This window comes from Saccopteryx bilineata, chromosome 3 (genome assembly GCF_036850765.1).
Source record: "Saccopteryx bilineata isolate mSacBil1 chromosome 3, mSacBil1_pri_phased_curated, whole genome shotgun sequence".
Lineage (NCBI taxonomy): Eukaryota > Metazoa > Chordata > Mammalia > Chiroptera > Emballonuridae > Saccopteryx > Saccopteryx bilineata.
The window spans coordinates 187,268,087-187,295,306 of NC_089492.1; the positions used below are offsets into that span (position 1 = coordinate 187,268,087).

General features: G+C 40.6%; 1 protein-coding gene across 2 annotated transcripts in view; it reads left to right on the plus strand.

Annotated features, from left to right (window-relative positions):
• LOC136330875 (testis expressed protein 56-like) overlaps window positions 1–27,220 on the plus strand; it is a 37,151-nt gene that overhangs the window by 1,006 nt on the left and 8,925 nt on the right. For both annotated transcript variants that reach the window (XM_066268397.1, XM_066268398.1), the window contains exons 2-3: window positions 9,753–9,968; window positions 11,267–11,462. In XM_066268397.1, the coding sequence (XP_066124494.1) occupies window positions 9,753–9,968; window positions 11,267–11,462 (412 nt within the window). The remainder of the gene's footprint in view (window positions 1–9,752; window positions 9,969–11,266; window positions 11,463–27,220) is intronic.

Genomic DNA, 27,220 nt, shown 5'->3' on the forward strand with positions numbered 1-27,220 from the left:
ACTCTCCGTCTTTGCCCTTCATATCTCTTACTTCAGTTCCATGAAATAAGTGTGTGGAGTGGGGGAGGAGAGGAAAGAAAACGTATATAGACACATATAGACTAGGGGTATTCATTATACACTGCTCACAAAAATTAGTGAATCGGAACATGCAGATACTCCAGTACTTTCAGCCTTTTGTATAGTGCATTTTTCACAGTGAAATAAAAGTTGGTTTTGCAGCTCATTTGCATAATTAAACAACTTTCTTTGATTTGTTTGCTTTTCTGATGTTCTTGTTTAATTAAAAAAACATGCTTTTTTATCACTTCATATTCATTTTGAAATATAACCTAATTTTTGTGAGCAGTATGTATTCATAGGTTATATAAACATGTAAGTGAATATTTACACATTTGTGACAGCCATATATTTATATATGCAAGTCAGTAAGTACTAAAATTGTCAGATGTAGATATAATAAAGCATTGACATTTTTTTTTTTTTTTTTTTTTTGCATTTTCTTTTGCATTTTTCTGAAGCTGGAAACAGGGAGAGACAGTCAGACTCCCGCATGCGCCGACCGGGATCCACCCGGCATGCCCACCATGGGGCGATGCTCTGCCCACCAGGGGGCGATGCTCTGCCCATCCTGGGCGTTGCCATGTTGCGACGAGAGCCACTCTAGCGCCTGAGGCAGAGGCCACAGAGCCATCCCCAGCGCCCGGGCCATTTTTGCTCCAATGGAGCCTTGGCTGCGGGAGGGGAAGAGAGAGACAGAGAGGAAGGTGCGGCGGAGGGGTGGAGAAGCAAATGGGCGCTTCTCCTGTGTGCCCTGGCCAGGAATCGAACCCGGGTCCTCCGCATGCTAGGCCGACGCTCTACCGCTGAGCCAACCGGCCAGGGCCTAAAGCATTGACATTTGAGGAAGATTATTTTGCAATCCTTGGCTAATGGGAACTATTGCATTCTGTGAATACCCAGCTCTAGATTCACCCCCCAAAATGTTTTGTTAGACCTCTAAATGCACTAGTTTAACATTTGGGGGGAAGGGATTCCATGCTCCTTTGAGTATCTTCCCCGGAAAATGCACATAGAGTGTATGCCAAATACTGAACATAATTTCAAGGGTTTCTCAGGTCTCTGACCCCCCACTTCTACCCCCAAGTCCCAAGTTGTCTGTCACCTTCTTTGCCTTTCCATTTTCCTCTCAGAGAGGCCTTCCCTGACTTAACTTTAAAAAAACCCTTTCCTCTGACATTACTCCATTTCATAACACCCTGTTTTTTTCTTCTCTGTATTCCTCATGATCTTGTTAGTTCTTCTTGCTTTTTCAATTGTCCGACTCTTCCCAGTAGACTATAACACTCTCTGAGAGCAGGGGCCTTGCCAGTCTAGCTCATTATCGAATCCCCATCACTTGAAACTGTGCTGAGCATATAGTGGAAACACAATAAATATAGGAGAATAACTATAAGTTTAGCCTATGCTTCTCTGGATATCTCTCAAGCACTCACTCTCCCTCTTCAGACTATTTTCCATGCTGCTGATGGAAACCATGTGCCCTCCTAATGCCTAAAGAATGAAGTCCAAACCCTGTAGCCAGGCTTTAAGCATCTGCTCATCACCTTTTCAGTGCCTGCAACATAACAAACACATCAGACATTTTTCAGCCTCCTTCAGGGTACACATTATGTTCATTTTTCTATAATCACTCCCCCCCCTTTTAAAATCTCCTCTCTTTTATCTGCCTAAGTCCTATTTATATAGATCTAGCTCACAAATTATTTCCCTGATCCCTCAGGAAGAATGAATTGCTACCTCTTTCAAGCGCCCTATTTTGGGTTATATTATAATGATTTGTTTACAAGCCCTTACTCAACGTTATATTATAATTCATTTACAATATCTAACTAATTTCAATGCCTAGAAGGCAAAACCAGGCCTTATTCTATCTAGCAGTGTGCTGGCATATAGTAGGCACACTGTATGTGTGTACTATATACAAATATTTGAATTAATTTACTCCAAAAATAACATTCAGTAGAGTGTATGACATGGTTAATATTTGTCAGGCATGATGCTGAACATTTTATAGAGCTTAACTGATTTAAAACTCTTCACAATGAAGTTGGTACTACTAGTTATTCCTATTTTATAAATGAGTAAATTGAGACTTAAAAGTGTTAACTTTTCCCAACATACAATTACTTGAAAAAATGGTGAACTGGGTAAACATTAGGGTCCATGAATTTCTGGTGAATACTTTCTACAAATATATTGAGATGAGAATTTTTTTCTTGTTCTCTGGATAGGAGACAAGAAGTGTGTGTGTGTGTGTGTGTGTGTGTGTATCTGCATTTCACACATCTAGCTCACATACCTCCCATCTTTCTTGCTTTATGTTTCTGTTTCCACTTTTTTCTTTTGTTTCATAACTTGAGCTGATTCTTTTTTTTTTAATTTCTATTTATTCATTTTAGAGAAGAGAGAGAAAGAAGGGGGGGAGGAGCAGGAAGCATCAATTCCCATATGTGCCTTGACCAGGCAAGCCCAGGGTTTTGAACCGGCGACCTCAGCGTTCCAGGTCGACGATTGATCCACTGTGCCACCACAAGTCAGGCTTGAGCTGATTCTTGATCCCTTAAGGTCTCTCTGAGATTGTTATCCATTAATACACCCTCTAAAATTTTTTTTTTTTACTTGACAGATATATTCCTAAAACTTTCTTTTCATGTTATCTTCTCTTGACTCCTCCTCCTTTCTCTGGAGACCTTTTGAATGCTTTGACATTGGCATCAAAATCATGCAAACCCCCACCCCCATTTGTTGAACTGATAAAATTTTTAGCATTACATGTTTAGAACTATAGTGACAGGATAGTCCCTGTACAGTATTAACAGGGGAACACCCATTCACAGTGGTGAGGAGACAAAGCAAAGAGAGAGAGGGACCAAATGTGAAATGTGGTAGTGTGAAATATAAAGGCAACAACTTAGAGACTGATACCCTCTCCAAACCCTCGAGCTGGTTTGGCTCGAGTCCAGCCTTGAGAGCAAGGGGATTCATTGGACAGTGGGCTATTTTCCATAGTTGGCCTGGTCAGGCTTTAGTATCAGTCTTTGGCCCAAAAGAAGGACCGTCCTTCTAGGCATCCCAACAAGGCACTATGAATTCAGTTGTCAGTGGTAACCTCAGGCTTGCCTTAGTTTAATCTCATACCTCTAGCTAATCCAATGAAGCAGGGTAAGGTCGGTGTTCTCTGTCTCATGTCAATTAACAAACTCTTGCATTAATTACAATGAAAGTGGTCTGAATTGGTGGAAAAGGATAGTCTTGGGCCAATCACTTAGTAGGTAAGCATGCTTTGCTGCCCACTTCTGTTTATCCTACTATGACAAAGGTGACATATCCACCACCAGATAACTATTTTGGAAAGCACTTTGATATACGTTATCTTCATAGTCCAGGGTTATGTAAAATGAAAAAAAGTAACAACATTGTTTAGTTTCTATTTACTCTGCACTGAAAAGGTTTCTGTCTCAGCCTACCTCTCTCAATACCTCTCATATTTTTATACTGCCCATGCAATTGCCTCCACCTCCCATTGTTTTTTTCCTACATTGTTGCCAAAGTCATGGCTGGTCATATACTACACTAGAATCTTGTTCAGTGTAATTATGTAAATATTTTCAGAAAGTCAAGACAATATTTTCCAACTAATAATATGCATTTTTGTTCTCAAATAGATGCTGAGTAGGGAACATTTCAATTCAGACATAAATAGTTTATATTTAATGGCTGGTTTAGTGAACATGTCTTTTATGCCCCTTTCTGCTTTGCCTTCCAGTAATGGCCAATTATATTTGTCCCTGATTCAGGACTCCATTTCTGTGAGCATTTACCTTACTTTCTTGTGTTTGTGTAATTTCTTTTTAAGAAATATATGTACAAATATTTAGTTAAAAGTTGTCTTTTTGAGGCCCTGACCGGTTGGCTCAGTGGTAGAGCATCAGCCTGGCGTGCAGGAGTCCCGGGTTCGATTCCCAGCCAGGGCACACAGGAGAAGCACCCATCTGCTTCTCCACCCCTCCCCCTCTCCTTCCTCTCTGTCTCTCTCTTCCCCTCCCTCAGCCAGGGCTCCATTGGAGCAGTTGGCCCAGGCACTGAGGATGGCTCTGTAGCCTCTGCCTCAGGCACTAGAATGGCTCTGGTTGCAATGGAGCAATGCCCCAGATGGGCAGAGCATCACCCCCTGGTGGGCATGCCAGGTGGATCCTGGTCCGGCGCATGCGGGAGTCTGACTGCCTCCCAGTTTCCAACTTCAGAAAAATACAAAAAAAAAAAAAAAAAAAAAAGGAAGAAAACACAGTTACAGAGTACAGGCATCTGAAGGACAGGAAGACTTCTCAAGCAATTCAAACTATAGAAGTCTTGGAGAAAATCTAAATAAAGGTGGAAATATAATTGAGAATTTATTTAAAAGTACTAATTGCAACATATGCAGATATAAAATTTACTGATGTATGTGTTTATTTCACTTTTGGAAATATATTCATATAAATCACTATCACATTCATTCTAGGAATAAATAAATTTTAAACAAGATTTTTTTATAGTTTTGCAACAGAATGGTGGCCTCCCAGAGAAGGGAACAAAATATTAAAGATTAATTTTTCAAACAAAAAGACAACTTTTTTTTTCTTTGTATTTTTTTTTTTCTGAAGTTGGAAACGGGGAGGCAGTCAGACAGATTCCCACATGTGCCAACCGGTCAGGGCTGTAACTGTTTTCTTAGACTTGTGTTATGAATTTACTCTGAATTTCAATTTGAGTTTCAGATCAGAACTTACTTCCAGGTGCCAGGAAAGCTGTAGCCTGGCTCCTCTTTTTGGTTGTTGGGACCCACCCACCTCATTTGCTTTGAGCGGAATACTCTCTTTAGGACACTTTCTTTAAGAAACTTGGAGATGATCTTTTCTCTTTGAACATTACTGAATACTTTGCCTTCTGGAAGCCAGCTGATCTTGTCAGATCCACCTTGGCAGAAGGGAAGCAGAAGGTGTTCGGGGGATGCAACAGCCCTCTTTGGAACAAAAGAAGAAAGAGAAATTGCTGTTTACCTAAAAGTCATGAATAAGAGATCAGCCTAACCAGAAAAACAAACCAGAGCCCAGCAGCTTCTATGCTGAGGAATCAATCTAAGTGGTTCCACTGGCCGTTTATAGCAATTCATGTCACAATAAGAAGTGCTGCTTAGGAGGATTCTTTCTAATCTTTTCTTGTGATAAAATAATAGCAATATTACAAATGTGACTGTGAAAAGGTAAATATATTGGGCATTGAAGAATAGAATTAGAATAAGCAGACTACAAAGCAAGATACAAATGGTTTGTCTTTATCAAAGAGCATTAGTAGCATAGTCTGACTGTCTATGTCAAGATCATATAACTCAGCAGCAGCAGGGTGTTGCCAGACTCCACTCTTGCTTGATAACTGCCATCCTGATTTAGTGTTCTTGCCACCACACCATTACTAGAGAAAATGAATATTGATTCCTCAAAAAAGCCTTACCCATTGCAAAAAACATTTATCTATCAGAGACTTTATTTTCAAATAAAATGTAATCATTGTGGCCTACATCTGAATTCAGCCAAGGCCAATAAACTTCAGGTAGCTAGAAACATTCTATCATTTTCTATTCAGAGCAATTATTAAGAATAATGAAGGCCATATATAACAAACCTACATCCAAAATCATACTCAGTGGACAAAACTAAAAGCCTTTCCCTTAAGATCAGAAACAAGGCAGGGATGTCCACTTTCCCCACTGTTATTCAGCATAGTACTGAAGTCCTAGCTATAGCAATCAGACAAGAAGAAATAAAAGGCATGCAAACTGGAAAGGAGGAAGTAAAACTTTCGTTATTCACTGATGACATGATACTGTCCATAAAAACCCTAAAATAACTAGATTTAATAAGTGAATTTGTGAGCAAGATATAAAATTAATATGCAGAAATGAGTGGTATTTTTATACACCAATGATGAACTATCAGGAAGAAAAGTTAAGGAAACAATTACATTTACTATTGCAACAAAATAAAAATAAGGTACCTAAAAATAAATTTAACCAAGGAGGCAAATTGGAACCATTGGAAAATTACAGTATATTGAAGAAAGAAATTGAGGATGATACAAATAAGTGGAGGCATATACCATGTTCATGGGTTGGAAGAATTAACATCATTAAAATGTCCATATTACCCAAAGCAATCTACAGATTCAATGCAATTCCTATTAAAATGTCAATGACATACTTCACCAATCTAGGACAAACATTCCAAAAACTTATATGGAACCAAAGAAGACTGAATAGCCTCAGCTATCTTCAGAAAGAAGAATAAAACTGGAGGTATCACATTACCTGATATCAGACTATACTACAAGGCCACTGTAATCAAAACAGCCTGGTAGTGGCATAAAAAGAGGCGTATAGACCAGTGGAACATAACAGAGAACCCAGAAATAAACTCATGCCTTCATAGTCAATTAAATATCTGACAAAGCAGGCAAGAGCATACAATGGAGTAAAGACAGTCTCTTCAATAAATGGTGTTGGGGAAATTAGACAGGTACATGCAAAAAAATGAAACTAGACCACCAATTCACATCATACACAAGAATAAACTTAAAATGGATAAAAGACTTAAATGTAACTTGCAAAACTATAAAAATACTCAAAGAAAACATAGGCAGCAACATCTCAGATATCTCTTGTAGTGTATTTTTGCCAATATATCTTCTCAGGCAAGGAAAACAAAGAAAAACATAAACAAACAGGACTCATCAAACAAAAGCTTTTGCACAGCAATGGAAACCATCAACAAAATGAAAAGACAACCCATTGAATGGGAGAACATATTTGCCAATACATCTGATAAGGGGTGAATAACTAAAATTTATAAAGAACTTATAAAAACTCAACACCAAGAAGATAAACAATACAGTTAAAAAAAAGTGGGGGATAAAAAACCTGAATAGACACTTCTCCAAAGAGGACATGCAGATGGCCAATAGTCATATGAAAAAATGCTCAATGTCACTAATCACCAGAGAGATGCAAATTAAAACCACAATGAAATAACACCTCACACCTGCCAGAATGGCTACCATCAATAAATCAACAAGTGCTGGCAAGGGTGTGGAGAAAAGGAAATCCTTGTGCACTGTTGGTGGGAATGCCACTGTGGAAAAACAGTATGGAGTTACCTCAAAAAATTAAAAATGAACCTGCCTTTTGACCCAACAATCCCACTTCTAGAAATATATCATAAGAATCCTGAAACACTAATTTGAAAGAATATATGCACTTCCATGTTCATTGCAATGTTATTTACAATAGCCAAGATCTGGAAATAGCCCAAGTGTCTGTCAGTGGGAGAATGGATAAATATCTGTAGTACATTTACACAATGAATACTATACTGCTCACAAAAATTAGGGGATACTTTATCACTTCATATTCATTTAAAAATATCCCCTAATTTTTGTGAGTAGTATACTTGGCTATAAAAAGGAAGGAAATCTTACCTTTTGTGACCACATGGATGGACCTGGAGAGTATTATTATTATTATTTTTTTTTTTTTTTTTCTTAGGCTGGAAACAGGGAGAGACAGTCAGACAGACTCCCGCATGCGCCCGACCGGGATCCACCCAGCACGCCCACCATGGGGCGACGCTCCGCCCACCAGGGGGCGATGCTCTGCCCATCCTGGGCGTCGCCATGCTGCGACCAGAGCCACTCAAGCGCCTAGGGCAGAGGCCAAGGAGCCATCCCCAGCGCCCGGGCCATCCCTGCTCCAATGGAGCCCCGGCTGCGGGAGGGGAAGAGAGAGACAGAGAGGAAGGTGCGGCGGAGGGGTGGAGAAGCAAATGGGCGCCTCTCCCGTGTGCCCCGGCCGGGAATCGAACCCGGGTCCTCCGCACGCCAGGCCGATGCTCTACCGCTGAGCCAACCGGCCAGGGCCTGGAGAGTATTATTAAGTGAAATAAGTCAATAAGAGAAAGACAAATACCATGTGATCTCACTTATATGTGGAATCTAATAAACATAATAAACTACTGAACAAAATAGAAACAGAGGCATGGACACATGGAGCAGATGGACAGCTGTCAGAGGTGAGAGCATGAGGGAACTGGATGAAAGAAGGTGAAGGTATTAGCCAAAAAACATAAATGCACAGCACATAGATACAGACAACCGTGTGGTAATAGCCAGAGGAAAGGGGGTAAGGCAAGGTGGAGGTTGATAAAGGGGGAGATGGGGTTGGAAAAGACTTTGCTTGTGGTGAAGTGTGCATGATGTAGTGGGCAGATGGTATTATATTGAGTTGTACACTTGAAACCTGTATGGTTTTGTGAACCAATGTCATCCCGATAAATTCAATTAATTAAAAAAATAATATAAGTCCATTTTCATGGGGTATATTCAGTTTTAATAGATCACTTCCTTGGCCTGTTGAATGGCTTAAAACATGGTTTGTTCTTTTCTATTTATGTAAATTAGGATTTAGAGTAATACACTCAAATTTGCTTGGAAGAAAGAAGCCTCTGGCTATCAAAATATTCTAACCACCAATTCCCTCCTCTCTCCAAAAATACCCATGAAATTATGAGGAACACATTATATTCAAGTGATTCTGTTTTTTTCTATAACATATTTTAAACATGTTTGTATTTAAAGTACACCTTTTGTTTATTTTTTAAAGTTTGCCTTTTAAGTTTAAACTTAAAAATTAAACAGTGAAATTGTATATCCCTGCTCTGGGCACTAATGATATGATGTAATCATGATGTTTTTATAGTCTTGACCAAAAGTTTTTAAGTTTAGTAAAAAGACGCATGCTTGGCTCCTGTGGCTTCCTGTTTCTCACCATTTTGCATTGTGATTACCCAGTCAGTTCACAGAGTAGAGCAATTACGGTAAACCTGGTTCAGTTGATGGAACATGCTAGGATTAAGGAGCAGCTATAAAAAACCTTATTATTTGTATATTTGCTCCAAATCTGGATGTTCTTGGCAGCCAATATATATTGCTTGACATTGTGCTATCAAGTGTGATGATTTAAGATTATTTAGTACTTCTAATATCCTGTTTTTTGGTTCACAATGAAGAATGCCTTGAGCATTTTTGTTTGTTTACTTTGTTTCCTCAATGTTGATTTGGTTAAGGGAATAAAAAGCAGTTTGGTGGTTTACCTGTGTTAATCTGGACATTCTCTCAGTTTTGTGGGGTGAAGCTACTTCCTCAGTTCTGCTCAAGAACTATGCTGGTATAACCACTCCTCTCAGCGCTGTGGAGTCTTGATTGTGCACACACAGTGTGCAAGGCCTCTACTGAGTGCCAAACAGAAAAATAAGCCTGTGTGTGTACATACCTGTTTCCCTCTTCCTTTTAGGGAAGCACACTGCTTTCCTCAGATACTGTCCATGTTCAGACAGAAAACTGAGGTTTCTGCCTAAAATCCCCATAAGACTTGTCAATATATTTTTGATGGGCTGATTTCCTCAGATGTAAAGAGGAAGCACTCAGCACTCACTCACAATGGTAATGATCTGGGCCATTGTGACTCTCAGAATGCTCAGCAGTCAGAGACCAGAAAAGAGATTCCATAATCTCTTCTCAGAGATGGAGAAAAGCTTGGAGAAAGAACAATTGAAAGGGGCTTCACTCTTCTAATTCTCAGCTTATTCTTCTTTGTAATCCAGTGGTCATCATGGGAACAGCCAAAAACAATACAGTTGTGTTGAAACTTCCACTTCCTGGCAAATGTGTAACACCTAAAAACTACGGCCATCCTGAAGTTCTGCGTCACACCTTTGAGACTCTATCTAACCTTCACAAGCTGCTTCCAAATCGTCTGATGGAGGTGCTTTATTCCTACAAGAGTGAACAGTACAAACAAAAGCATTTGTTGGTAGAAGGTAAGTGTGAACTCTTTTTAGGAAGTTTTAGTATCTTTGTACCAGCTGCCTCTTATTCTTGACATAGCTGTGTGCTCAGTCCTCGAGACCCATGGCCCCGTCCATACTGATCATACTTAGAGTCCCATATTCTCAGAGCTTACTGTGGAGTTCACTCATGCACTGACTTCACCATCACTTTATCACATTCCTTTCATGAATCAAGATAAGTCTGTCACTCTTCTTTAGAAAAAGCATACCCGTGGGAAGATGGAAAGGTTGACTAAGTGGGAAATACCACTAGATTTACAGTTTCAGCTTTAGATTTGATTTTAAGGTTAATGATTTCAAACTTTGTTCTATTTCCTACTAGTACTTCCTCCTATTGCTAGGAGCACCTTAGAGAAAAACTGGGTATTTCCCCTGAGGATTAGAAGCAACTTTACCTTGTAGCAGTTTGGAGTGGCCCACCACTCCTGAAATTCCATCAGGTCAGATAACTGAACCTAAATCTCTCCAAGGTTCAACTTCTGTTCCTGCATTAGGTTTCTGACAGCTTTTTTATTTTATAATACACCTAAATAAATTGCTGAGATATTCATAGTGTAGCCTGGAAACTGGCTTTAGTTCTCAAACTGATAACTGCTTCTTTTCTTCTCCTCCCTCCCTCCCTCCCTCCCTCCCTTCCTCCCTCCCTCCCTCCCTCCCTCCCTCCCTCCCTCCCTCTCTCCCTTCCTTCCCTCCTTTCTTCCTTCCTTTCTTCTTCTCTTTCCTCTCCCTCCTGTACTTCCCTCTCTTTCTCCTTCCTTTCCTTTCTTCCTTCCCTTTTTTTTTTGTAGCAAGACTGTTTTGATGAAGAAAGCATTGTATTGAATTACATTCTGGCAAAGCTTCTTATCTCATTGCAGATGAGCAATTTGGTTAGAGGCCAACTGAGGTCAATATGAAGTAGTGGATGGATGTTATGTAAATGCAGAATGTCATTAATATCTCTAAAAATAAAAATAATTTATGGTAACTTGCCATTAGTTTGAGAATCCTGCATGAATTGTACAAATAATCTTCAGTATTTCTGATGTTTGTAAAAAAAAATCTGTTCATTCATTCATTTATTCATTTGTAGTGTATTTATTAGATGTCTGGGATTAAGCTAAGGTATAGATGTTGCTCAGTAATATTTTTGCAGTGATGGAGTAGAAGAACTAAATAGCAATTATTAAATGGCATAGTCTTTCTTAAACTAATGGCATGTTACTTTTGCTATGCAAAAATGGAGAGGAACACTGAATTGCATGCAGTAATTCTTATTCTATTACCAGATGAGATTTCTGAACCCTCTGGTTTAGAAAGAATCTTAGCAAGACATCAGTTTCCAAAAGAGATTAATCTGACCCCAAAACCAAGCCATGTGCCCCTGTGGAAAAGAAAAGCCATCAACAATGCAAGTCCTGGGTGGAAGAAATGCCACTTGAACAAAAACATAAAAGGTCCTCCAATGTCAACTGTAGTTGTCAGGTAGGTGTCTAATTTTTGTCCTATACAGACACATTTAGAGATATACAGGGTAATAACAAACTCTCTTTACACTTTAGCTAAAAAATGACTTAATATGGTCTTTGAGGTATTTGATGAGAATAAAAACAAGCATTGCTCTCTCTAAAAGCACATGGACCCCATTTTCAAACACCCCAAGCATCTAGAGGAGCCCCTATTGAAAGAAAACTCATGGAGATAGGGACAGGTGTGTGGATCCCCTATGGAGCATTGCATTCTTTTTTTTTTTTGCATTTTTCTGAAGCTGGAAACAGGGAGAGACAGTCAGACAGACTCCCGCATGCGCCCGACCGGGATCCACCCGGCACGCCCACCAGGGGCGACGCTCTGCCCACCAGGGGGCGATGCTCTGCCCATCCTGGGCATCACCATGTTGCAACCAGAGCCACTCTAGCGCCTGAGGCAGAGGCCACAGAGCCATCCCCAGCGCCCGGGCCATCTTTGCTCCAATGGAGCCTTGGCTGCGGGAGGGGAAGAGAGAGAGAGGAAGGCACAGTGGAGGGGTGGAGAAGCAAATGGGCGCTTCTCCTGTGTGCCCTGGCCAGAAATCGAACCCGGGTCCTCCGCACGCTAGGCTGACGCTCTACCGCTGAGCCAACTGGCCAGGGCTTTTTTTTTTTTTTGCATTCTTGATTATTGAGGAGAGATCTAGTAGAGCTGAAGTGGAATTCTTTTTCTTTTTTCATTTTATTCAGTGAGAGGAGGGGAGGCAGAGACAGATTTCTGCCCCAACCAGAATCCACCGGCAAGCCCGGTAGGGGTCGATGCTCAGCCCATTTGGGGTGTTGCTCCATTGCTCAGCAACTGAGCTCTTCTTAGTGCCTGAGGTGGAGGCCATGGATCCATCCTCAGCACCTGGAGCCAACTCACTCCAATTGAGCCATGGCTGCAGGAGGGGAAGAGAGAGAGAGAGAAAGACAGAGAGAGAGAGAGAGAGAAGTGAGAGGGGGAGGGGTGGAGAAGCAGATGGGTGCTTCTCCTGTGTGCCCTGACCAAGAATCGAACCCAGGACATCCACATGCCAAGCTGACACTCTACCACTGAACCAACTGGCCAGGGCCTGGAGTCAAATTCTTAAAGGAGGATCCAACCCCTGAACTGTGGAGCTTTTATGCTATATGAGTTAGGAAGCACTGGTGCATCCCTAGCATAACTAACCAGGGACCTAAGATACAATAGTATGAATAGTAGACCTTGGCTTTATCCCTAGTCTGCCACATTTTACACTGACAGCAATGGGAGATTATTGCAGGGTCTTAAAAAGAGGGGTGACACAATCTGACTCAATTCCCTGGTCTCTAGGGAATTAAGGGTAGAAGCAGGATAGGGTTGCTGGGTTTCAGAACAGGTTGTAACAATGGGGATGTGGAATTGTTGGATTCTGGTACTCAGAGTTAAACTTTGGTTCCTTGGTAAATGGTCTTTGTTGGTATACTTCCTCCTATGGTTATGCCAGACAGATGGTGTTTTCTATATTTGTTTCTTTAGTACTGCTGCACAGTACATAATAAATGATTTCTACATTTTGACATAGTACATATTCAAAAAATGTTGCTGCCAGCCTGACAGGAGAAATGTATAATTTGTTATAAAGACAGAATCCTCTCTGCTGTGAAGGTACTGTTATACAGGGGGAAAAGGCCAACTCATGAATTTGCTTATACTGCAACCTCCCATTGGGATCATTGCCCTAATAAAATGATTTCCTTGTCTAATTTTATTTTTCAGTATCCTCAGTGGCATAACTTGACAATTTGATTTAAAAGTTCATATTCAGCCTGACATGGCTGTGGCACAGTGGAGAGCATCAGACTAGGACACGGAGGATCAGGTTCGACCAGGAGCCCAAGGTCACTGGCTTGAGCAAGGGGTCACTCGGTTTGCTGTAGCCCCCTGGTTAAGGTGCATATGAGAAAGCAATCAGTGAACAACTAGGGTGCTGCAGTGAAGAATTGATGCTTCTCGTCTTCTTTCCTGTCTGTCTGTCCCTATCTGTCCCTCTCTCTCTGTCACACACACACACACAAAAGTTCATATTCAAATAAGGCAAAGACATGTTATAAAAGAATTAGAGCCATGATATCTTCTCAGACAATGCAAGGCATTGAATTTTTGTCCAAATTAAGGGTAGAAGTTACATAATGATACTGATTACTTAAGATCATTTGATCACAGTTTAAAGGCCTATAAAAAAAGAAAACATGATTAAGATTTCACAACCATAGGAAGTTTATATACTTTAATATCAGGCCATAATGTCTTCATGTGAACTAGTATATCTTACTTAACTGTAGGTAGAGTGCAGAGCGCATTCCTAGAAGCTGTGGCTGATGCAATGCTGTGAGAATACTCCAGCACCTGAAACCCTCCTAAGCACATCCAGGAGGGAGCTCGCCCACTATAAGGAAGTGACTCAGCGCCAACCAGGCAGTTCCCTGATCTTTTTAGCCGTTGGCTGTGAGGGACACGCTGTAACACCCTATAGGCTGAACCTGTGTATATAAGCTAGCTTACTTCCTGCATAAAGTGGGTCTGCGTCACTAAATCTGGTCCCCATAGTTGGGTCTCTGCATCTCCGTCGTCCTCACCCCTGGTGGGCCTTGTCCACACTTAACATCCTAGTTTGGTTTCTGAAAATATTGTTAGTTTGTTGGAACATAGGAAATGACATATTTATTCATATTTCCTTCTAAAAATATTAATTTGCTTTCCTTAAAACTTGGGATTGATTAAAGTAGGCATCCTTGATTTGTTCTTAGTTTCAGGGAGTAATAATTCAGTATTATGTTGGCCATAGGTTTTTGTAGATTATCTTTATATGTTTGAAGAAATTCACTACTATCGCTAGTTTGCTTAGTTATTTTTAATCATGAATGAATATTAAATTTTTCAAATGCTTTCTTTGTAGCCATTGAGTTGATTATCTTTTCTATTGATATGATGAACTTTTGCTTTTTAAAAATATTTTTATTATGGTAAAATGTATATAACATAGAAGTTCCCATTTTTTATTTCTTTTTGTATTTTTCTGAAGTGAGAAGTGGGAAAGCAGAGAGACAGACTCCCGCATGAGCCCGACTGGGATCCACCCGTCATGCCCACTAGTGGACAATGCATCTGGGGAGTTGCTCCATTGCAACTGGAGCCATTCTAGCACCTGAGGCAGAGGCCATGGAGCCATCCTCAGTGCCCAGGCCAAATTTGCTCCAATGGAACCTTGGCTGTGGGAGGGGAGGAGAGAGATAGAAAGGAGAGGGGGAAGGGTAGAGAAGCAGATGGGCGCTTCTCCTGTGTGCCCTGGCCAGAAATCAAACCTGGGACTTCCACACACTGGGCAATGCTCTACCACTGAGCCAAACGGCCAGGGCCAGAAGTTTCCATTTTTTAAGTGTATAGTTCAGTAGCATTAAGTACATTCACAACATTCTACAAACCATCACCACCATCCAGCTCCAGAAACTTTTCATCACCTCACACTAAAACTTGTACTCATTAAACAGTAACTCTCCATTCCCTCATCCACCAGCACTTGACAATCACTATTCTAATTTCTGTCACTATAAATGTGCCTATTCTAGGTACCTCAAATAAGTAAAATAATACCATACCTTTGGTGTCTGCCTTATTTCATTTAGCATACTGTCTTCAAGGTTAATCCATGTTGTAGCATGATACTTTTTAAGGCTGAATAATATTCCACTCCATATAACATTTAGTTATATCTATTCATCTATGGACTTTGGGATGCTTTCACTATGGGCAATTGTGAATAATGCTGATATGAACATGGGTGTACAAATATCTGTTTGAGTGTTACGTTCAATTCTTTTGGGTATATACCCAGGAGTGGAACTTCCAAATCATATGATAATTCTATGTTTAATTTTTTTTTTTTTTTTTTAGTAACTGTTACGTATGGTGGCTGCACATTTTATATCCCCACCAGCAATAATGTTCCAATTTTTCAGTTCCTTGACAACACATGTTATTTTTGGGGTTTTTACTTTTTTATAATTGTTATTCTAATGGGTTTGAAATAGTATCTAATTGCTTTGATTTGAATTTCTCTAATGATTAATGGTGTTGATATTTTTTTATGTATTTGTTGGTCATTTCCATATCTTCTTTGGAGATATGTGGTATTTAGGTCTTATGCCTATTTTAAAATTAGGTTCTTTATTTTTGATCTTGAGCTGCAGGCATTTTTATATATTCTAGATTTTAATCTTTTATCAGATATATAATTTGCAAAAATTTTCTCCCATTCTGTGGGTTTTCACTTTGTTGATAGTTTTAGTTAATGAACACTGCTTTTAATTTTAATGAATTCCAATTTATATTTATTTTCTCTTGTTGCTTCTGGTTCTGGTGTCATATCCAAGAAATTATTTCCAAATGCAATGTCATAAAGTTCTTTTCTGGTGTTTTCTGCTAAGAATTTTATGCTTCTAGCTCTTAAGTTTAGGTCTTTGATCCATTTAAGTTAATTTTTGTACATGGTGTAAAAGAAGAGTCTAACTTTATTCCTTTGCATGTGGAGAGCCAATTTTCCTAGAACTATTTATGGAGAAGACCATTCTTTCCCTATTAAATGGTCTCGGTACCTTTGTTGAAATTATTTGATCATACATGCAAAGGTTTATTCTGAGTTCTCTATTCTATTTCATGGGTTTTTAGCTGTGTCCTTATGCCTGTTTTGATCACTGTAGCTTTGCAATAAGTTTTGAAATTAGGAAGTATGTCTAACAGCTTTTTAAAGTTGATTTTTAAAGAAAAAGAAAGAGCAAGAGTGAGAGAAAGAAGCATTGACTTGTTGTTCTACTTATTCATGCATTCATTGGTTGATTCTTGTATGTGTCTTGACTGAGGATTGAACCCATGTTCTTGGCCTATTGGGATGATGCTTTAACTGACTGAGCTACCTGGCCAAAGCCCAACCTTCCCCCCCACCCCAGCCCCAATATTCTGGCTATTCACAATTCCTTGAAGTTCTATATGAATTTTGGATGGCTTCTATTTCTGCAAAAAGAAAACACCATTGGAATTTTTATTGAAATTGCATTGTATCTATAGATCACTATGGATGGTATTAGTATCTCAACACTATTGAGTTTTTCAACCCATGTACATGGAATATCTTTCCATTTATTTAGGTCTAATTTAATTCCTTTCAGCAATGTTTTCTAGTTTTCATTGTACAAGTCTTTTGCCTCCTTGGCTAAATTTATTCTTAAGTATATTCTTTTTGATGCTATTGTAAATGAAATATTTTCTCTCAATTCACTTTTTTTTGTTAGTATATAGAAATGCAACTGACTTTTGTATAGATTTTTGCATCCTACAATTTTGAAAAATTGTTTTATCAGTTCTGTCATTTTTGTTTGAAATCTTTAGGATTTTCTATGTACAAGATTATGTTGCCTGCAAACAGAGATAATTTTACCTTTTTCTTTCTAATTTGAGTGCTTTTTATTGCTCCTTTCTTGCCTAATTACTCTGGTTAGAACTTTTAGTATGCTGTTGAATAGATGTGGTGAATGCAAGCATCCTTGTCTTCTGATTTTAGAAGGAAATGTTTCAATCTTGGAAATACGTCATCTCGTTAGAGTGCGTATTTCTAGTGTTTAATGATTGTGATGGTGAGAAATGCACTCACAGAAACCTTTCAATAGATACATTTAAAGCTCCAGGGGTGGTATGACCCAAAGGTCATGCATGACATGGTTGGCCTTGGAATAGCTAGCTATTGACTTCCTCCTCTGACTACCTTTCTAGAATTAAAATTGTCCACTGATAAATGTTCTGTATCAAATTTTTAAAAATTAAGTGTTAAAAAGTAGGTTTTTAATATATGGGTTGGTTTTTTTTGTTTTTCTGAAGTTGGAAACGAGGAGGCAGTCAGACTCCTGCATGCGCCCGACCAGGATCCACCCGGCATGCCCACCAGGGGGCGATGTTCTGCCCATCTGGGGCGTTGCTCTGTTGCGATCAGAGCCATTCTAGCGCCTGAGGCAGAGGCCATGGAACCATCCTCAGGGTCCGGGCCAACTTTGCTCCAATGGAGCCCTGGCTGCGGGAGGGGAAGAGAGAGACAGAGAGGAAGAAGAGGGGGAGGGGTGGAGAAGCAGATGGGCGCTTCTCCTGTGTGCCCTGGCTGGCAATTGAACCCGGGACTCCTGCACGCCAGGCTGATGCTCTACCACTGAGCCAATCGGCCAGGGCCAATTAATATATGTTGAGGTAGTTTCTTTCTATCCCTAATTTGTTCAGTGAGTTTATCATGAAATTATTTTGAATGTTTTTTTCTGTATCAATGAAATTATGTGTTTTTTCCCCTTCTGTTAATGTGGCATATTACATTGATTGATATTCATATGTTGAACCATCCTTATATTAAGTAATAATAGCTTTTACTTGATCATAGTATACAATCCTTTTACTATGCTGTTGTATTTATTTTGTTGAGAAATTTGCATCAATGTTAATAAGGGATATTAGTCTGTAGGGTTTTTTTTTTTTGTAGTGTGTTTGGCTTTGGTATCAAAATAATGCTAGCTTCATAGAATGAGTTAGGGATTGCTTCCTCTTCTTCAATTTTTTGGTAGAGTTTGAGAAGAATTAGTGTTAATTCTCTTTAAATGTTTTGTAGAATTCATCAGTGAAGCCATCTGACCTTGAGCTTTTCTTTGGAAGGTTTTTAATTGCTTACTTAATCTCCTTACTAGTTACAGGTCTATTCAGAGTTTATATTTCTTCATGATTCAATCTTAGTAGGTTGTATGTCTAGAAATTTGTCCATTTCATCAATGTTATCCAATTTGTTGGCATATAGTTGTTCATAATAACCTTTTATATTTCTATAAACCTGGTAGTATTGTTCCCTCTTTCATTTGATTTTAATTTTTGAGTCCTCACTCTTTCTGAGTCAGTTTTCTCTAATGTTTTTCTATTCTCTGTTTTACCTTTGTTCTATTGCTTTTTTTTTTTTTTTTTTTTGCTTTTTTTTTGTATTTTTCTGAAGCTGGAAATGAGGAGGCAGTCAGACAGACTCCCGCATGTGCCCGACTGGGATCCACCCGGCACGCCCAGCAGGGGGTGATGCTCTGCCCATCCGGGGCGTTGCTCTGTGCGACCAGAGCCACTCTAGCACCTGGGGCAGAGGCCAAGGAGCCATCCCCAGCACCCGGGCCATCTTTTGCTCCAATGGAGCCCTGGCTGCGGGAAGGGAAGAGAGAGACAGAGAGGAAGGAGAGGGGTAGAGAAGCAGATGGGCGCCTCTCCTGTGTGCCCTGGCCGGGAATCGAACCCGGGACCTCCGCACGCCAGGCCAACGCTCTACCACTGAGCCAATTGGCCAGGGCCCTCTATTGCTTTTTTTTTTTCTTTCTTCAGCTAGCTTTGGATTTAATTTGTTATTGTCTTTCTAGTTTTTTTGGGTGTAAAGCAGGGTTATTAATCTGAGATTTTTTTTAAAAAAATGTGAGCATAGACAGCTATAACTTAGACTCACTATAGCATTTCATTTTCTTCTTTTTTGTGACAGAGACAGTGAGAGGGACAGGAAGAGGGGCAGACAGGGACACATAGGCAAGAAGAGAGAGAGATGAGAAGGATCAATGATTTGTTGCATTTCCTTAGTTGTTCATTGATTGCTTTCTCATATGTGCCTTGACCAGGGGGCTATAGCAGAGCAAGTGACCCCTTGCTCAAGCCAGAGACCTTGGGCTTCAAGCCAGAGACCAAGGGGTCATGTCTATGGTCCCATGCTTAAGCCGGCAACCCTGTGCTCAAGCTGGTGAGCCTGCAACTCAAGCCGGATGAGCCTGTGCTCAAGCTGGCAACCTTGGGGTTTTGAACCTGGGCCCTCTGTGTCCCAGTCGGACTCTCTAACCTCTGCACCATCGCCTGGTCAGGCTCACTATAGCATTTCTTGTAGAGCTGTTCTAGTGGTAATGAACTCCCTCAGATTTTGTATAGGAATGTCTTAAATTTCTACCTCATTTTTGACGGACAGTTTTTTCCAGATGTAGAGTTGACAATTGTTTTATTCTTTCAGCACTTTAAATCCCACAGCCTTTTAGCCTGTAATGGTTCTGCTAAGAAATTTGTTGATAATCTTACTGATAACTTCTTATATGTGGTGAGTTGCTTTTCTCTTGATTCTTTAAAATTCACTCTTTGTCTTTGACTGGTTTTGATTGTGTGTCTCGGTGTAGATCTGTTTGTGTTTATCCTGGTTATAGGTCATTGAGCTTCTTGGATTTATATATCCATGTATTTCTTCAAATTTGGTTGTTTCCATCCATTATTTTTTTGAATAACTGTTCCTTTCTCTCTTCTTCCTCCTCCTGGGACTCCCATTGTGTATATATTGGTCTGCCTGATGGTGTCCCATCAGTTCCTTGGGCTCTATTCACTTTTCTTTATTCTTTTTTGCTTTATATTATTTTCTCCTCAAATTTAATAATTTAAAATGATCTCTAAGTTTGATAATTCTTTCTTCTATCTGTTCAAGTCTTCTGTTGAACCCTTCCAGTGAATGCTTCAATTTAGTTACTGTAGCTCCAAAATTTGTTGTTTAATCATTTCCATCTCTTTGCTGATATTGTTTTGTCTCTATATGGTTTTCCTGATTCCCTTTAGTTCTTTGTTCATGTTTTCCTTTAGCTCTTTTGAGCATATCTGACAATTGTTTTAAAGTCATTGCTAGGAAGACTGATGTCTGTGTTACTCCAAGAACTGTTTCTGAAGATTTATTTTACTTTGAGTGGGCCATAGTTTCCTGCCGTGGACCAGCGCAGCTCCAAATAACGGTGCAGAATTGAGGAAACACACTTGTCAAAACAAAACCGATGGGACTGGGAGGACTCTTCAAATGGCCTGGCAGTATCTGAGTGCCTCACAGCCCCAGTTTGCTTTATTATATAGGCCTATGCAAATCAAGGACCCTGATACAAAGTTGCACATCAAAGGCTAAGACAGGAACTCTCCCAAGGCAAAAACAGGATACATTAGTGAAATTTACAAACATCTGAAACAAACAAAGAGTCAGAGGAAGGGCATGTGTATTGCTTCCTGCAACCCAAGGAAGGAAGTGGAGTGGGTGCAAACACTCAGCATCAAAGCCAAATATGGAGATGGAGGGGGTAGAACTTAGCCCCCTGCCAAGCCTCGAATCTATAATGGCTTTTTGCCATTAACGGTCCACAACATATCCCCCTTTTCTTTTTAATGTGTGTGCTGAGATTTGCACTCATCTGATTTTCTAATTTTGGAGGCAGACGGAAAAAATACAGAACAAACACAAAATTAGTATAGCCAATGCTAACAGATACCCAAAACAAGTATACTAATACATCACAGTGATTAAAGCCTTTAAGCAAACTCTTTAAGCTAATAATACAACAAGAATCTATAAAAGAGTAATATCCTTAAAGTGTTCACCAAGTCCAAGTTGGCACCAACACCATTCCAAATCTCTGCAAATGCAACCCAACCCCAGTTCAGTCCATCAAAAATTGTCACAGGAGCAGGAGTCCAGGAAAAGTCCACTTTCAGGAGAAGTCCTCATGGCACTGGAATTGCCATCACACTTCCACACTCTGCAGTTAGCATCAAAGTCCCAATGACTGCTGCTCCCAGCTGGCAATGACCCAGGTAGACTGGAAAAGCCATCTGCAGCACGCATGAAGACGGAGCTTCCGTTTTCCTCAAACTGGAAAGATGAACCCAGGGGTCCTATACTGGAGTTTTACAGCCATGGAGTGGTGAGGAGAACCTTGGGATACACTAAGCTGGGTGGCAGAGGTAAATTTGTAAGTTGGCAAAAAAGGAAAAAAGGAGCTCCGAATTAGGAGTAGGTCCTAGCCTAAACTATGAGTGGGGCATTGAGGCAGGAGGAATAAAGGAAAGACTATATATTAATCAAAGCAGCAGAAAACAGGACTATCAATACCCACAACAGAGATCTTTGAGGGAAGAATAAAAAACCTGAATATTCAGGCAAGACCTAGTTAAATGGCCCTTGTGTAAATGAGACCAGTCTACAGGCTACTTGGAAGAAATACCCCAGGCTCATCCACAGTGTCGTAGAAGGGGCCGATGGCCCTGAGCACCTTTTAGCCTTCAGTGGCAAATCCCAGTATTCTGGGCAAGGTTAGGTCACAGGTGGCTGGAGCAGGGCTGGAAGAGACTGAACCCTCCCTTAGAGTGAGGGGGAAGCCTACCTTCCAGTGTGTCCCTTCTTCCTCACAGCAAAGGCATGTAAGCCTGGCAGGCTTTGGCTCAAATAACCATCCTTTCCACTATTGAAGCAGGGCCCTGATGAAGTTCCAGTTGGAGCGTTGGAGCCTCTGAGGGTATATGCCAAGAGCTAGTATTTTACCTGATCTCCTTTGGGCTTTTTTGGCCTCTTGGTACCTTAAAAGCGATGCTCAGAAGATCTCGCTGAGGGGCTTGAGAGTCCCTATCTGCCTATATATCTGGAGCTATTCAGAAAAGAACAAAACAGTGTTATTAGCTGGAATCAAATAAAAATAAAAAAGGGGTAGTAGTTTGCAGGACAAAAATTTTGGCATCTCTTGTACATCAGCATTCAAGATAAACTGTTTGAAGTAAAAAGCGTAACAGGGTAGACCTGCAGGAGCTCCAGGACATGACTCCCCCCCCCCTTTCTTATTATTTACAATTGAATCACGCTTTACAATATTTTTACTTCAAATATTGCAAGAAATTCTTGACTTTGTTAACTTTTAACAAAAATAGAGTAAAAGCACCTTCAAACAACATTCCCACACTTATCAAAACACCCCCTTAACATTAATTAACAGGCACTTTAGAGAGTACATATCGGCCCTGGCTGGTTGGCTCAGCGATAGAGCATCAGCCTGGCATGCAGAGGACCCGGGTTCGATTCCCGGCCGGGGCACATAGGAGAAGCGCCCATTTGCTTCTCCACCCCCACCCCCTCCTTCCTCTCTGTCTCTCTCTTCCCCTCCCGCAGCCAAGGCTCCATTGGAGCAAAGATGGCCCGGGTGCTGGGGATGGTTCCTTGGCCTCTGCCCCAAGCGCTAGAGTGGCTCTGGTCATGGCAGAGCGACTGCCCCAGAGGGGCAGAGCATCGCCCCCTGGTGGGCAGAGCGTCGCCCCCTGGTGGGCGTGCCGGGTGGATCCCGGTCGGACGCATGCGGGAGTCTATCTCCCCGTTTCCAGCTTCAGAAGAAAAAAAAATCACAAAGAGAGAGTACATATCAAAACTGAAAAATCCCATTGTGATCTTCATTCCTCTTCTACAGCAAAAAAAATCTTTACACCTTTATTATGTAAATCTATGCTGCTTCAAGCCTTTCACTTGCGGCCTGGAGCAGCCTGGCCAAACCAGCAAGTCTTTTGGATCCAAAATGAATGCGCTCTACTTATTCCAAACAAAATTATATTTATATAGGGAAATGAAATTATTCCCATTTTGTTTTCAATACTACAGCCAGCACTTCCAAAACTATTATCATCATTACTTTTCATGTAAAGACTTAATTCAGGCCTTATAAACAAAAACACTTAGACATTAAACAAAGACTTCACATACAATCACACAAATCAAGAGTGAAACCTGGGGTTTTAGAGATTAAACTATGGCCTGCTTGATCTTAAGTAGGGCTACCTTAATAGGAACGTAATAAGGATATATACTAAACAGAGATCTCTCTTGAAAAATCTCAAGACAGCCGTATGAGATTTCTATTCAGCAATACCCAAATCAGGCCCCCCTTTCGCCCTCTTTTCAAGCAATGGAGCAGGAAAATAAAATGATCTAAAACATTTAAAAATTAGATAATAATTGAGAAAGGGAAGAGAGCATAGTAAGTCTTATGCAATTGCTCTTGTAAAGTGAGTTTCTCATCTAGAATCATGGTGTCTCACCAGTCATTCAGGGATCCACCGAGGAGCTTCAGCAGACCTAGGAAAAACACACACATATCCTCGGCCCCATAAGAGAACAGGGTCTGGCCCTTGCCAGATTCCCGTGAGTGGGTCCCTCCATCGCACTTCAGGGAAGGCTTTCCTTGCAGGGTTCCAGAGTCTCTCTGCTGCTGAATGATCCTGTACATCAGTATTCAAAAAATTTAAAGTGAAAAGAACATGACAAGATTTGCAGGAGTTTGAGGGTATAATTCCCCTTTTTCAATTTTTTCCAATTGGTTTTTAAGTGTTTGATGTGCACGCTCTACAATGCCTTGACCCTGGGGATTGTAAGGAATTCCCATCCTTAGGTCAAGTCCAAAAGTCTGACAAAATGTAGTAAATGCTTTTCCTACATATGCAGGAGTGTTGTCAGTTTTAATCAGTTTAGGAAGTCCAATAATAGAAAATGCATACAAGCAATGAGCTATAACATGTTTAGCAGCCTCTCCTGTTCTGGCAGAGGCTACTATAAATCCAGAATAAGTATCTACTGTAACGTGGACAAAGGATTGTTTGCCAAATGAAGGTATATGAGTAACATCCATTTGCCAAAGTTGTCCCAGTAGGAGTCCTCGAGGGTTAATGCCAAACGAAGGGACAGATTGTAATATAGGGCACCTTGGACAAGAATTAACAATCTGCCGTGCTGCTTCCTGAGAAAGTTGAAACTGTTTACGCAGGGCTGCAGCGTTCTGGTGATGGATAGTATGAGACTGAATTGCTTGATCTGTCATGGTTGCTCCAATAATTTTCTTTTGGGTAGCTTGATCAACAAGGGCATTCCCTTGCACTAAAGCTCCAGGGAGCATGGAGTGAGCTCGAATATGTCCTATAAAACACGGAGCTGTATGTTGACGTACAAGTCTTTGAAGAAGGAGGAACTGCTGAAATAGTTCCTCATCAGCAGTTGTCCCTCAGATAGCAGTCTCTATAATGGAAACAACCATAAGTAAATATCTGCTGTCTGTATATAAATTAAAGGAGGAGTATGGCAAATGCTGAAAAACCATGATAATGGCATGTAATTCTACTCTTTGGGCTGATTTTAAGGTGACTGTTTCAGTATAAAGCTGTCCATTGATTATTAAGCCTGCTATTCCTGAGCTGGATCTGTCAGTAAAGATTGTAGGTGCTTCAGGAATGGGCTCATTAACAATTGTCTTAGGAAATATAAAGGTAGTAATTAATGAAAATTGAACTATTTTATCAGCTGGGTAGTGAGAATCAATTTGGCCTGTAAAATTTGCAAAAGCGATTTGCCATTTTGTGGAAGTTTCCCAGAGCCATTGTTGTTGATCCTTTGAAAAAGGAACAACAACAGTCTGTGGCTCAAAACCTATAAGCTGCAAGAGTCGCCTACGCCCCTTGATAATCAAGGAGGCAACAAGATCAAAATATGGAGATAAAACTTTCTTAGGAGTAACAGCTAAATGAATCCATTCAATAGGACCTGAAGCTTGCCACAACAGTCCTGTTGGAGTGTAACTTGAGGGACATATTAGTAAGGCAATTGATTCCTCAGGATTTATGAATTTTAGTTGTGCTTGCTGCAAGGCCTTTTCTACAAGCTTTAAAGCTGTTGTCCCGCAGGTGTAAGTAGCCTAGGAGAAGCTGGTTCAGCTGAGTCTCTAAGAATATCAAAAAGTGGCTTCAGTTCTCCAGTAGTTAATTTCAAGGAAGGTCTAAGCCAATTAATGTCTCCTAACAGTTTCTGGAAATCGTTTAAAGTTTGCAAATGATCTGTCCTGATTTCTATTTTCTGTGGGCGAATTTGTTGTCCCTCAATAATTTGTCCTAAATAAGAAAAAGGTAAAGATTGCTGTACCTTTTCAGGAGCTATATAAAGTCCTGATTTTTTTCAGAGAATATTCTAGTTGTTGCAAAATGGTCAACACAGTGTCTTTATCTGGATGAGCAATAAGAATATCATCCATATAATGAATTATGTATGCCTTAGGGTGTTGCCTTCGTACTGGAGAGATGGCTTGAGCAACATATTTTTGGCACAAAGTAGGACTATTAGCCATACCTTGAGGCAAAACTCTCCACTGGTATCGCTCCATGGGAGCCTGAAAATTAAGTGAAGGAACACTGAATGCAAAACGCTTGCAATCATGAGAGCTTAAAGGAATAGTAAAAAAAGCAATCCTTCAAATCAACAACTACAAGGTGATAGTTCCATGGAATGGCAGTAGGAGAAGGAAGTCCTAGCTGGAGAGGACCCATAATTTCCATAGTCTTATTTATTGCTCTCAAATCTTGTAATAGCCTCCAGTTTCCTGATTTCTTTTTAATGACAAATGTAGGCGTATTCCATGGACTATTAGATGGTTCAATGTGCCCAAGCTGTAGCTGTTCCTGTACCAATTGAGCAGCTGCCCTAAGTTTCTCCTGAGAAAGGGGCCATTGGTCTACCCATACATGATTATCTGATTTCCAAGTAATTGGGTCTGCACAATGCATTATTGGGGTAGCAGGAGCTACCAAGGCCCCTATGCTAAATTTTGATATCCTAATCCATGCCTTCTGGTATTGGGTGCCACTTCTATGGGGGTGAGAATTCCTCGCTGTTCTTTCCCTAGACCCTTAGTGGGCAAAAATCCCTGATCAAGCAGTTGAGTGCTAACTAAACTATTAGGACTGACAAGCAATGCCCCATATTTTTCAAAACATCTCTACCCCACAAATTAACTGGCAATCCAGGGAGCACATAAGGCTGAAAAAAATCCAGAATGACCTTCTTTATCTTCCCATTGTAAAAAACTAGAACTTTGTTGAGGGGATTTACTCTGCCCTATACCTTGTATTTCTGTGGCTGCTGCATAAGTGGGCCAGGAAGGAGACCAATGTAGCTTAGCAATAACAGATACATCAGCCCCAGTATCTAAAAGCCCTTTAAATTTATGCCCTTGTATTGTTAGTTCCATTTCAGGGCGTTCCTGACCTATTTTTTGAATCCAATAGGCAGTATCAGTGGAACCAAATCTTTGATTCTCTCGGGGTCCCTTTAGCGGGGTTTGGCCTTGTCTTAAAAGAGGTAAAAGGATTAATTGAGCAATTTTCATATCAGGGGAGATAGTGACTATATTCCTCAAAGTGTGAACCATTACTTTAATTTCCCCTGCATAATCAGAGTCTATCACTCCAGGAAGAACAAAGAATTCCCTCATAGTTAAACTACTTTTGCCTAACAAGATTCCTACTGTGTTACTGGGAAGTGGCCCAAAAATTCCAGTGGGTATGGCTTGAGGTCCCATCTCTGGAGTCAATACGAATTGGGAGGTGGGACTGAGGTCCAGTCCTGTACTGCCTGTTGTTGCCTGGGATAGTTGGGCAATGTTTGGCCTGTTGGAATCTGAATTTGCTGAGGAAACACTGACATTGCCCCTATTGTTTGATGGGGCCAGGGAGGGCCCCATTGTCCATTTCCCTGCCCTCCGGTAGTACATTTAGGCCTCCCCTTATTCTTCCAATGTTTCCCTTGTCTACAAAGTGGGCAGAGTCCTGGAGCCTTAAGGGCTGGCTGTCCTTGAGGGAGAGGCCGAGACCAATATCCGGGGAAAGCAGGGCAGTTTTTAGCAAAATGCCCCGAACCCCCACATTGAAAACAGTTTCCATGGGCAAAAGTACTTCCCTGACCTTCCTTCCTTCGCTTGTTCTGTCCTTTATCAAAGTTTTGTCCTGGAAATCTTGCCTTATTACCTGTGGTAAAGGCCAAGACCTTGCATGTATGAAGGCCCAACATCAGTGCATATTCT